The following is an 11,666-nucleotide window of genomic DNA, read 5'->3' on the forward strand; positions in this document are numbered from 1 at the left end:
AGTATAAAATGCCACTTTTGGTTCTTGAATACTCACGGTAATGAAATAGGCTATCCTATTTCTAAAGCAACAATACAAAGAACGAATGATGGGTGTAGAATTGAGTAAAAACAAAAAGCCTTGTGAAGATCAGCCACTCAGATTGTTTAGCAAAGTTCACTAATCATTAACTGATAATCATTAATAGCTTGGTCCAGTATGAATTTCGTCAAGCTGAAAGATGTTTACTATGTTAAATTAAGACAATGTCTTTCTGATAAGAGAGTGAGCTCCATGACCACAAATTCATACAAAACTATACTCTCATAATCATTTCTCTATTTTTCTAACATCCTCTAAGCTCTAGGTTGTGACTATGTTACCTGTTCCAGGAGCCTTACCTCCAAGGAGGCCCAGTCAGACATATCCGAGGCTCTGGCTGCAGCTCTACACGTAGGTCTGTTTGACATTCACCCTCCCCTACGTGTGACGCCTGTCAGGACCACCTTCATACAAGCTCAGTGGGAGGTGTTCCCCTACGCCTTGGTGGCTATTGCTGCCCTCATCATGGTGTTGGGCATAGCCGGCATCATATACATCTGCATCTCTTGGTCTAGGTGGGTTTTCTAGTGTTTCGGGGGAGGGTATAGCTACCTCTTACAATTTGACGTTCTGTCCTTCTTTAGTAGGCCTTGATCAGGCTCTTGAAGAATCCTAACAACGTGGAACACCCATTGCTATTATTTTCTTTCAATTTGGTTTGGTATTGTTGATTGTTACTCTTATTGTATTTACAATAAGGGTGTGGCCAGTCTAATGATCAGAGCATTAGACTTGTGGCCTTACAAGCTTAGATTGAAGTTCAAATTATGGCCAACACAAATGGCTTTAGAACTAGAACCATGTGATCCGGTTGATTAAACTTTAGGGTCATCTCCAATGGTCTAGAAAACAAAAATATGGTTTCCTAGAAATGTGAGCTAATACAGCATTCGTGAATGCAGCTACATTGTATGGTCTCGAATATTTGGTCCAATTATTTAATATCATAATCGAAAAAAAGGTTATCACTGTGGATGAGGATGATCAAGTTTCTGTGATCATGGGAGATGGTGATGATGTTCAATGGACCATGGGAAATGATCACAATAATACATCGTTGCTACATCGTTGAGTCATTGTGATGAATATACAGTAAATTCATAATTAGTAAATTTATTGAACGTATCAAAATACATCATAACATTAAACTGCATATAAAAAGAATATTTGCGACAAATTAATTTATTATGTATGGCATTATGTCAAATTTATTACATAACAAAGCTTTGCTGCCACACTGATAATGCTTTTGTTCACTTACAGATACAGAGCCTACAAGGAGCGGATGCAGAGGATGTATGTCACTCCTCACTATGATCCTGTGTTTGTGGAACCCAGTCTGAAGGAATATGAAACACAGGTGATTATAAAATGTTGATTGATACAAATTAAATTGCAACTATTTAACAGTTGGATCATTCCAACCGCCTTTAAACTTGGAGTGGATTTATCCGCTTCTTAGGACTTTTGCTTGTCTAAGGAGCTTCTACTGTGCATAAGTAGAAATAGGTGTTCTTACTACTATAATTACATTTACCAGGCTTTTGGTATAGTTAGAGTTAATTATTAGTTTTTTTTTTTAGCATCATTCATCTTATTAAAGGATAAACTGGCTGGCAGAGTAACTCACTGGTATATTGGCTGTTGTGTTTAGGAACTTAACTGTTAAGTTCCTAAACACAACAGCCAATATACCAGTGAGATAGTATTAGTGCACAAAACTTGTGCATCTTGAAGTTCTTGCATCTTGAAATTCCACATTTGGTACTTGTAATAAGATACAAGCTGCTATACCCGTGCTTTGCAACGGGAAGAAAATGTGACCCATAGAGCTATTAAAGTGTTGCTGATGTGTGTTTTAAAATACAGCAACTCTATGATTTAATTTGAAAATATAAACTGATTTAAAAGTGTAAACCTACTTTCAAACCCCTACTTTTGATGCTAATAGATCCAAAAGAATATTACACATACCTTAGTGTAGCAAAAGCATCAACTTCTTCATATTGATGCTTCATGAATGACATGTTTTACCATAATTCTTCAATTTTAGTCAAGCCTCTTTACATGTAGCTTACTATATAAATTACAAAATGAAACTTTGAGCAATACCATAGACTAATCAACACAAGTAGACTTCTCATCCCATTGTAAATTTTGAAGCACGTTTTTCGTGTCTAGTTCATGTACGTGACACATGGGCGCTAGTGTCAACGAAACTTTGTTTCTATTATTTTAGGGTTAATTTCTTGATTTGTGCTTTACTGTTTGGTTATATAACTAGCGGACAAGTTATTGTTTATGATTAGATCGTATTATTTGGTTAAACGAGGTTTTAAATGGCTGTAATAACGGGAAACAAATTGTAAACAAAACACGACCTCTACAGAAAACCGTACAGAACTAACAATAAAATTGTCTTCAGCTGTTCCATAAGGATGAGAAATCTACTAAGAGAGTATGTTTTATCTATGGCAATACTTAACAAAACTTATACAACCTTTCTTTACAACCAAACATAACCCTCCTCAATGTACATAAAGCATCACAAACATATTTTTCTAGTAAATAAACAAACACCAGTTCATTGCACTGACCAGCTGTTTCCTTAAGGGGATACGCCACTATCTCCAACTTTTTTTTTATTATTTTATTTTTGTCAACCTAGTTAGTATATTTTGTTTATACTAGACTTAGTTAGAAGATTTAGGTACAAAAATATTGAATTTATAACTTATTTACTAAATTTATATGCGTTTTTAGTTTTTTTCACCAAAATTTTTAAGAAGTCGTTATTGAGAATAACTTTTCAACTACTGATCGGAATGACATATTCTATTTATTTCCTGATTCAGGATGAAATAATGAGTATTTCTGTGTATAATCGTTATGGTAACTAAAAAAACAAAATTTTTAGGACACCTTTTATTCAAAATATAAAAAAGCTGAAAAAATATTTAAAATTTTTGCGTAAACATAAATATTTTTAGTAAATGTAATGCTATAGGGCTTACTATACACACAATCCTTTATTACTATATAAAGAAGGTCTGGTGAAAATTTGAATACTATAAGTATAGTACTAACGGAGTTATTCAAACTTTTGTACAATAATAACCTAAAAAACACGGTATTGAGATAATCGCAGGTGATGTAACAGGTGGTTGACAGGAGAAAAATTCCCATAACTACACTAACTTATTATTTTATATTATATATAAAAATAGCAAAGTACTTATTTTGTTTTAAATAAATGTACCCTACTTTATAACTCCATAATACATAATTTTATGATACACAATTAAAAGTGTACATATCAGGAACAAAAAAAAATAGTTCAAAATTTTGTTAAATTGCTGGTTGCGGCGTTTTATATTTTATTCTTTTTATACTAGAAGGAGTTGTCAGATTGGCAAACAATTTTAGCTAAATGTTCACATTTAAATGACCTATCTAAAAATGCAACTTTTGGAAAATGTAAAAAAAATATAAAATATGGCCTACAGATAGTGGCGTATCCCCTTAACTAAATTAAATTATATCATTTGAACTTTGGAAGTGTGCCAGGCGTAGCCCTTAGGAAATCAGCCTGTGGGGCAGAGCCCTTAGGTAATTCGTCCATGTCAATACTTTTCGGCAAATCTACACACTCTAAGCTTCATTATGATGTGCCATATGCCCATATTTTTATTTGGTAAATGGCCTTAACCGTTAACATAAAGTTTGATTGTATCACTTTAATAATATAATAGATACTGTTGTAACACACTTTTCCAACTCCACCAAATATAGTTTTTACTTAGTTAGTCCGTCAGTAGTTAACCTCAATAAATTTCAGGTTCTACAAATGAGTGTTCCGGTAGATGACAATGACAGCTTCAACGATCTTCAACTGGACTTCAGCAACAAAAACCACACCTTCAATCTAGACAACGTCGGCTACATCTCAAAAGAGCTAAATGAAACTCTGGGTAAGAGAGTTGAATAAAGATTAAACTACGCTTAAAGTACTTAAATAGGTTTTAATCACTTGCCTTTGATCTTTGAGTCTTCGATATTCTTAGTCTACAATTTTTTATTCAGTTTGGCGATTGATTTAAGACAATACAAAATAGGTTAACGTGGAAATAGGTAGGATTACCTTGTCAATCCTAGTATATTTTGGGCCATTTTCTCTAAAATTTTCTCGTTATAATTTAACTCATCGCATTACTTTCTCTAAAATACTAAAAGTGAATCTAACTCTCTAAAAAGTGTTTTATCTACATAATAACTAGTGATGGGCGGATCCAAGAAAATGTCGGTACCGGATCCGGATCCGGATCTTGAAAAATTCGGATCCGGATCTTCGGATCCAGATACACACTGTCTTAAGGCCGGGTTAAAAAAAACGTAATTAACAGAATGCCAATTTAAATCATACTTTTATTATTTTTTATCACGAAGCATCGGTTGAGATAAAAATACTAACGGGATATTTTTGAGACGAAATTATAGGCCGTTAGCTTATCATCCAGGTACAAAACTAAAAACTAGAGGTGTGAAGATATCTGAAAAATCGGGTCGGATTCAGTTCGGAAAGATACATGCCATTGCCATATATGTTATTTATTTGTATCAAGAGACAAACACTGAAACATGGCCTTGCCATATAAGTTATTTGCACCAAGAGACAAACACTAAGACGTGACCTTGCCATATAAGTTATTTGAATTAAGAGACAAACACTGAGACATGGCCTTGCCATATAAGTTATTTGCATCAAAAGACAAACACTGAGTCATAACCTTGCCATATAAGTTATTTGCATCAAGAGACAAATAGTGAGTCATGGCCTTGCCATATAAGTTATACTTTTATTATTTTTTATCACGAAGCATCGGTTGAGATTAAAATACTAACGGGATATTTTTCGGAAAGATACATGCCATTGCCATATATGTTATTTATTTGTATCAAGAGACAAACACTGAAACATGGCCTTGCCATATAAGTTATTTGCATCAAAAGACAAACTCTGAGTCATGGCCTTGCCATATAAGTGATTTGCATCAAAAGACAAACACTGAGTCATGGCCTTGCCATATAAGTTATTTGCATCAAAAGACAAACACTGAGTCATGGCCTTGCCATATAAGTTATTTGCATCAAAAGACAAACACTGAGACATGGCCTTGCCATATAAATTATTTGCATCAAGAGACAAACGCTGAGACATGGCATTGCCATACAAGTTATTTGCATCTAGATACAAACATCGAGACATGCCCTTGCCATATAAGTTGTGTGCATCAAGAGACAAACACTCGGGGGAAAAAACGGGCTTGTACATGGATACAGACAGCTTTGTGTTAGTAAAAAAATCAGGAAAAAATCGGGGTTGTACAGTGATACAGACAGATTTGTGTTGGTAAAAAATCGGGGTTGTAGAGTGATACAGACAGCTTTTTGTGTTAGTAAAAAATCGGGGTTGTAGAGTTATACAGACAGCTTTGTGTTGGTAAAAAAATCAGGGTTGTACAGTGATACAGACAGCTTTGTGTTAGTAAAAAAATCAGGAAAAAATCGGGGTTGTACAGTGATACAGACAGATTTGTGTTGGTCAAAAATCGGGGTTGTAGAGTGATACAGACAGCTTTGTGTTTAGTAAACAAATCGGGGTTGTACAGTGATACAGACAGCTTTGTGCTAGTAAAAACATTCGGGGTTGTAGAGTGATACAGACAGCTTTGTGTTTAGTAAACAAATCGGGGTTGTACAGTGATACAGGCAGCTTTGTGCTAGTAAAAACATTCGGGGTTGTAGAGTGATACAGACAGCTTTGTGTTGGTAAAAAATCGGGGTTGTACAGTGATACAGACAGCTTTGTGTTAGTAAAAAAATCGGTGTTGTACAGTGATACAGACAGCTTTGTGTTGGTAAAAAATCGGGGTTGTACAGTGATACAGACAGCTTTGTGTTGGTAAAAAATCGGGGTTGTACAGTGATACAGACAGCTTTGTGTTAGTAAAAAATCGGTGTTGTACAGTGATACAGACAGCTTTGTGTTTAGTAAACAAATCGGGGTTGTACAGTGATACAGCCAGCTTTGTGCTAGTAAAAACATTCGGGGTTGTAGAGTGATACAGACAGTTTTGTGTTTAGTAAACAAATCGGGGTTGTACAGTGATACAGGCAGCTTTGTGCTAGTAAAAACATTCGGGGTTGTAGAGTGATACAGACAGCTTTGTGTTAGTAAAAAAATCGGTGTTGTACAGTGATACAGACAGCTTTGTGTTGGTAAAAAATCGGGGTTGTGAAGTGATACAGACAGCTTTGTGTTTAGTAAACAAATCGGGGTTGTACAGTGATACAGACAGCTTTATGCTAGTAAAAACATTCGGGGTTGTAGAGTAATACAGACAGCTTTGTGTTAGTAAAAAAATCGGGGTTGTACAGTGATACAGACAGCGTTGTGTTAGGAAAAAATCGGGGAAAAATTTGATAAAATCGGATCCATCAAAACCGGATCCAGCCCAAGATCCGGAATTTTTTGGATCCGATACAGAACCGGTTCTAGCTCGGATCCGGCGGATCCGGTAGTCCGATATCCGGATCCGACCATCACTAATAATAACATGATTTTCCTCATAGTTCTCTTAGTGATTTTAGATTATGTTTACAGATAAGCCTGTTGTGAACACAATGACAAGAACGGCCACCATTGGTCGACAAAGATCTCACCACAACAATAACAACAACATTCACCGTTCTCCTTCGGGAGTCACAAACCCTGCTTATGACAGGTAAAGGTTTGTATGTTGAATATTTTTTGTATGTTTTATAGAAGTCGTAGTTGGAAGTAAATTGTATTTTTCTTTGCTTTTTTTGTACACAGTGACGTATACCTAATTGTCATACACTGTCTTTTGTCAGTGTTACATGAGTCAGAGGCCTAAACACTGACTGGCTGAGTAGCTGAGTGCTTATAAAGCTCCAAAAGGCTATCGGATCGATACTGAGAAAAGCCAGTAGCTTTTTGATGGTTGAAACTGTACCCAGCTGTCGCTGATTGTTGGGCCTTAAATAAATAATCATGGCTACTGAAAAACATTTCTTATTCAGTAACAAAGCTACACAGACCATTTCACACCATTCCACTCTCATCCTTCACTCATATTTGGGTTAAAATACACACCTAGGTGGTGTCCCCATCTGAATTGATAATGATAATGATAAAATAACCTAAAGTGTATTAGACATAGTGAGGCTGCTTAAAATAGTGCCTCGTTTATATAATCATAAGATCTACTTGATTAATTATAAGGTATATGCAGTGATATGTTTCAAGCAAATTAATGGGTGAATTCAGTAAATTAAAATGATTTAATCCTAATCCCAAAATTATTACCAATCACGATGATCTAATCTGTACTGGTTTTATAAATCTAAATATTGTGTTATTGGCTCTTATGTGAAAGTTCTTTATCTATTTGGAACTATAGTAGGTTTGTTGATGTGAACATTTAAGAAAGTCATAGTTTATCACCATGGTTTAATATTCAGAGGTACTACTACTGTCAAAGCTTGTTCCACAGTTTATTTATCCTCATAAGTTAGATCAAAATTGGCGAAACTTAAGAAAATTTAAGGTTTATTTTGATCCAGAATTTTTCTAAAATTGCTTAAAAATAGGAAACAGCCACAATTTATACTTGTATTACATCAGAGACTTAATGTTTTAGGTCAGGAGACACATTGTCTAGGAGAAACACAAGTCCGTCCAATGACAATGTGACTTTCCGAGGCAAGAAGGACTACTCTCACTTAGGCTTCAACTACTTAGTGGACAGAAACTCCGTGGAGGCCACTACGGAGCTATAGTCAACATGGTGTTAGCTTTAATTATGTGATCTAGATCTAGTAGTAAACAAATTATAATATATTAGAACAAAGGTTCCATCTCCGTCCAAGGTAAGTTGAGTGATTTAAAATCATTTGTTTGGATTTTTCATACGTCACCTGGAATCTTATGCATGTCAAATCAGTTTGGTCTACTGTATTTACTCAAACTACCTTGGTTCTTGGAGAGTCGCCATGTTCGAGGTATAAAATTATAAACTGAACAATATATCTTGTAAATTTGTCATCCTCTGATAACTAGTATCATTGACTGTACACAGAATAGACTTCCCATGTAATGTACAAATTTGAAGCCAAGAAACGGGTTGTAATCTGTTGAGATGGTCATCAACTAATGACAATATTCTGTGTTAAGTGATAAATCAATCAGCTGTTGCTATGATACTGCATTGGTTTTAACATAGACAAATAGAATAAACATAGACCGTCAGCTGTGCTGCGGTTAGCATAAGTTCTAGCGTCCACCACTAGGTTAGCAGTGTAGTTACGGTGCACACCGCTGCAGCGTCTGCTGCTCGCATTCGGCTCCTGCGCTCCTCGCCTGCAGCGGTGTGCACCTTAACTACACGGCACTCCTAGCTGTGGGCGCCAGAACCTTCCTTTGACAGTTTATTCTATTTGTCTATTGTTTTAATTAATATTCAACCCAATACACTAGTAAACTCTGGTGAGATGGTCCTGAACTTCATCTATTTTCTAGGCTTCAAACTTTCATTTCACATGGGAAGTCTGGTCAATGCTAGGATTGACGATAGAAACCTTCGATGCAGCTGATTAGGCCTACATTTTAACACAATTTTTTATTGATATTACCTTATCCTTAGTTTCCCAGGTGGAGAACCCACTACAAAAATAACCTGTTCCAAATAATCTATTTATTTTTCTAAACAACCTTTCCAAAACATAATTTATATTCATAATTTAATCTTGAATCCTTTTATTTACTGTTAACTCATTAAAAACTAGGTACAGTATTGGGTGTAGGGATGTTGGTGTTATTATTTTATACCTCTAGACCCGACTAGGAACCTTTGCAATATTAGTGCTCACATTAAAGAGACTATAATGTAAGTTTAGTGTATGTTAGATTGGTAAAGTAGTGTGCAATAAATACCTATCACATTCCAAAATATGTGCAAGCCTACTTTAAAAATATTTAATAAGTTACCAACCTGTAAAAAAATCTTTCGAAACAACAATTTTATTTTGTCTTCAATTATTTGGTTTAGCTTTATTGCATTATTTTACAGATCTAATAACACTGTAGTGCAAATAAAACCAAACGCTACTTTCAAACCTTGAAAAAGTCATCTTTATGAATACAATTAAACATAAAAATTAATACAATAATTAATCAAACAAGTAACATTAAAATGTCATATACATCAAATTTAGAATACTACTAATTTTACATGTACGTTTTACAAATTTTATTTTAGTTTGGGATTTTCAGAAACAAATTTAAATATTATTTAAAGGTGATATTTGGACTTTGCTCAAATCTAGGCATAAGAGCAATAATAAAGAAAACATTAATTCAAGCACAACAAGCACCAGAGTTAAATAATACAATTTTAAAACTATTATGTAAGACTTATTTTGATAGTAATTTATTCTTTATACAAGTTTTAAGTTACTATTGTTATAATTAATTGAGTGATAGTTACAATAATTACAGAAGCAAAGCAGAATAAGTTATTCTATGTAAAAAGTAGATTTAAAATTGTGATTTGTGGATGAATCTTTAGTGGTAGTACAACGTTGATATTTAAATCAAAATGTTCTATTATGTTGTTAAAACTTCTCCCATCTTATCGACAGACTGTAAAAGATTTTATAAAGTATTGTGCCTATTGGTATAAATAGTTTAGAATAACTAAAATATAGTTGTATATTGTTTATGAGATAGTGTTGGTAGTTTTTAACTTACCATCCTAGTCATTTTGCCTGTCAAATACAGACAAAACTGTAAATATTGTAATTAAATTTATAGTATTAATTCCATTTGTTATGAGACCATGATTGTGTACTTAAGTTATATTGTTGTTTTGTAATTTGAATAGTGTTTATCTACTATTGTAAATGTTGTAAAATATATTTAAGTAACAAAATTGTATTTTTTATTACCCATTCAAACTATTATTTAATTACAATTCATTCAATGAGGTGCTTAGTTTATAACTCTTGTTTTGATTCACATTTCCAAATAGTCATGACATATTTCACACCACAGGATATTTATTTGTTGAGTAAATTTTTGCAGACTCCTAAAACAGCTACTGGTACTAATTTACTGCAGTTAAACATTCTATTACTGTTAATTTAAAACTTGCATTGTGGAGTACTTTACATGGATGAAAATTAAACAGTTTATGCCTAGGCTATCTAGAAGTTAGCTGACATCCGCACCAACCCAGTGATACCGGGTCTCATATTGAAGGGTTCCAATTACCTAAATATGGTTTGGGGCTTTTTAGTTATGCTATTTATTTAAATAATAAATACCCCCGCCGCAGCAAACCTGACGCCTAAGCGAATTTCCATTTGGCTGAATTGATTTTCAATTGATCTGGGTGGAGCGCGGTAATTTGCTTATTTGGGAGTGGAATAAAAAAATTATGAACATGTAGAAACTTAATTTTATATTTCACTTACATTGAACAGTAATGGAATTTACAAATTATTTTGTTTTAAATATTATATCTGGCAAATGTTGACCTTCCCGATCCACACACTGCTGCATACGTTTTCTGAAGTTCTCATGCACTTTTTCAAGCATGTCGACTGGTATTCTGGCAATCTCAGCAGCAATATTGTTCCTTAGGTCTTCCAGGGTTTTGATACGGTTGCAATACACCTTGGACTTCAGGTAACCCCAAAGGAAAAAATCGCATGGAGCTAAGTCTGGTGAGCGTGCCGGCCAGTTCAGATCACCATTGCGAGAGATGAGCCGTTCAGGAAACATTTGCCTCAAAAGATCAATGGTAACTCTCGCTGTATGTGCAGTGGCACCATCTTGTTGAAACCATGTATCCTCTAATTGCATTGCCTCAAGTGCTGGATGGAAAAAATCCTGCAGCATAGTTAGGTAACGTTCGGCATTCACAGTTGCCGGAAAAAAGTAAGGGCCAATGATGCCTACTCGTGATAAGGCGCACCACACAGTGACGCGGTCCGAATGCAGAGGTCTCTGATGAACTTCTCTGGGGTTTGTGTCACTCCAGTACCGCATGTTTTGCTTGTTTACACACCCACTGAGATGAAAATGTGCCTCATCAGAAAAGAACACAATTGCGTCACGAGGTATGGTTGCAAGCATGTCTTCACAAGATGTTCGTCGTGTCAAATAATCCCGTGCTGACAATTGTTGGACCACACACATTTTATATGGGTGAAAATGCAGTTCACTATGCAGAATCCGGTGGAGAGAACGCCTTGAAATGCCAAGAGCAAGTGCTTGCTTCCGAGCAGAGCGTTTCGGAGATTGCAATACTGCTGCTCTAACTCGTTCGATATTTTGTGGTGTTGTAACACTCCTCGCAGGTCCTCTTCGTACAGATGACACATTCCCTGCTGTCCTGAATGCATTCACCCAATTCACAACTGATTGCCGTCCAGGAACACGTCCGCGTGGGGAAACAGCGAAACGCAAACGGAAAGCACGTTGCACTGCAATTATCGAG

General features: G+C 35.2%; 1 protein-coding gene across 3 annotated transcripts in view; it reads left to right on the top strand.

Annotated features, from left to right (window-relative positions):
• LOC128988796 (cadherin-99C-like) overlaps positions 1 to 10,042 on the top strand; it is a 111,889-nt gene extending 101,847 nt beyond the window's left edge. For 2 of the 3 annotated variants that reach the window (XM_054410446.1, XM_054410448.1), the window contains 5 exons: positions 372 to 596; positions 1,345 to 1,441; positions 3,920 to 4,052; positions 6,746 to 6,866; positions 7,806 to 10,042. In XM_054410446.1, coding sequence (XP_054266421.1) covers positions 372 to 596; positions 1,345 to 1,441; positions 3,920 to 4,052; positions 6,746 to 6,866; positions 7,806 to 7,944 — 715 coding nt within the window. In that variant the 3' untranslated portion in view covers positions 7,945 to 10,042. Of the gene's footprint in view, positions 1 to 371; positions 597 to 1,344; positions 1,442 to 3,919; positions 4,053 to 6,745; positions 6,873 to 7,805 lie in introns of all 3 variants that reach the window. The other variant, XM_054410447.1, reaches the window with a different exon arrangement.
• The last annotated feature ends 1,624 nt before the right edge of the window (positions 10,043 to 11,666 follow it).

This window comes from Macrosteles quadrilineatus, unplaced genomic scaffold (genome assembly GCF_028750875.1).
Source record: "Macrosteles quadrilineatus isolate MER2022 unplaced genomic scaffold, UCM_ALF_1.0 Scaffold_3__2_contigs__length_128488019, whole genome shotgun sequence".
NCBI classification, from domain to species: Eukaryota; Metazoa; Arthropoda; class Insecta; order Hemiptera; family Cicadellidae; genus Macrosteles; species Macrosteles quadrilineatus.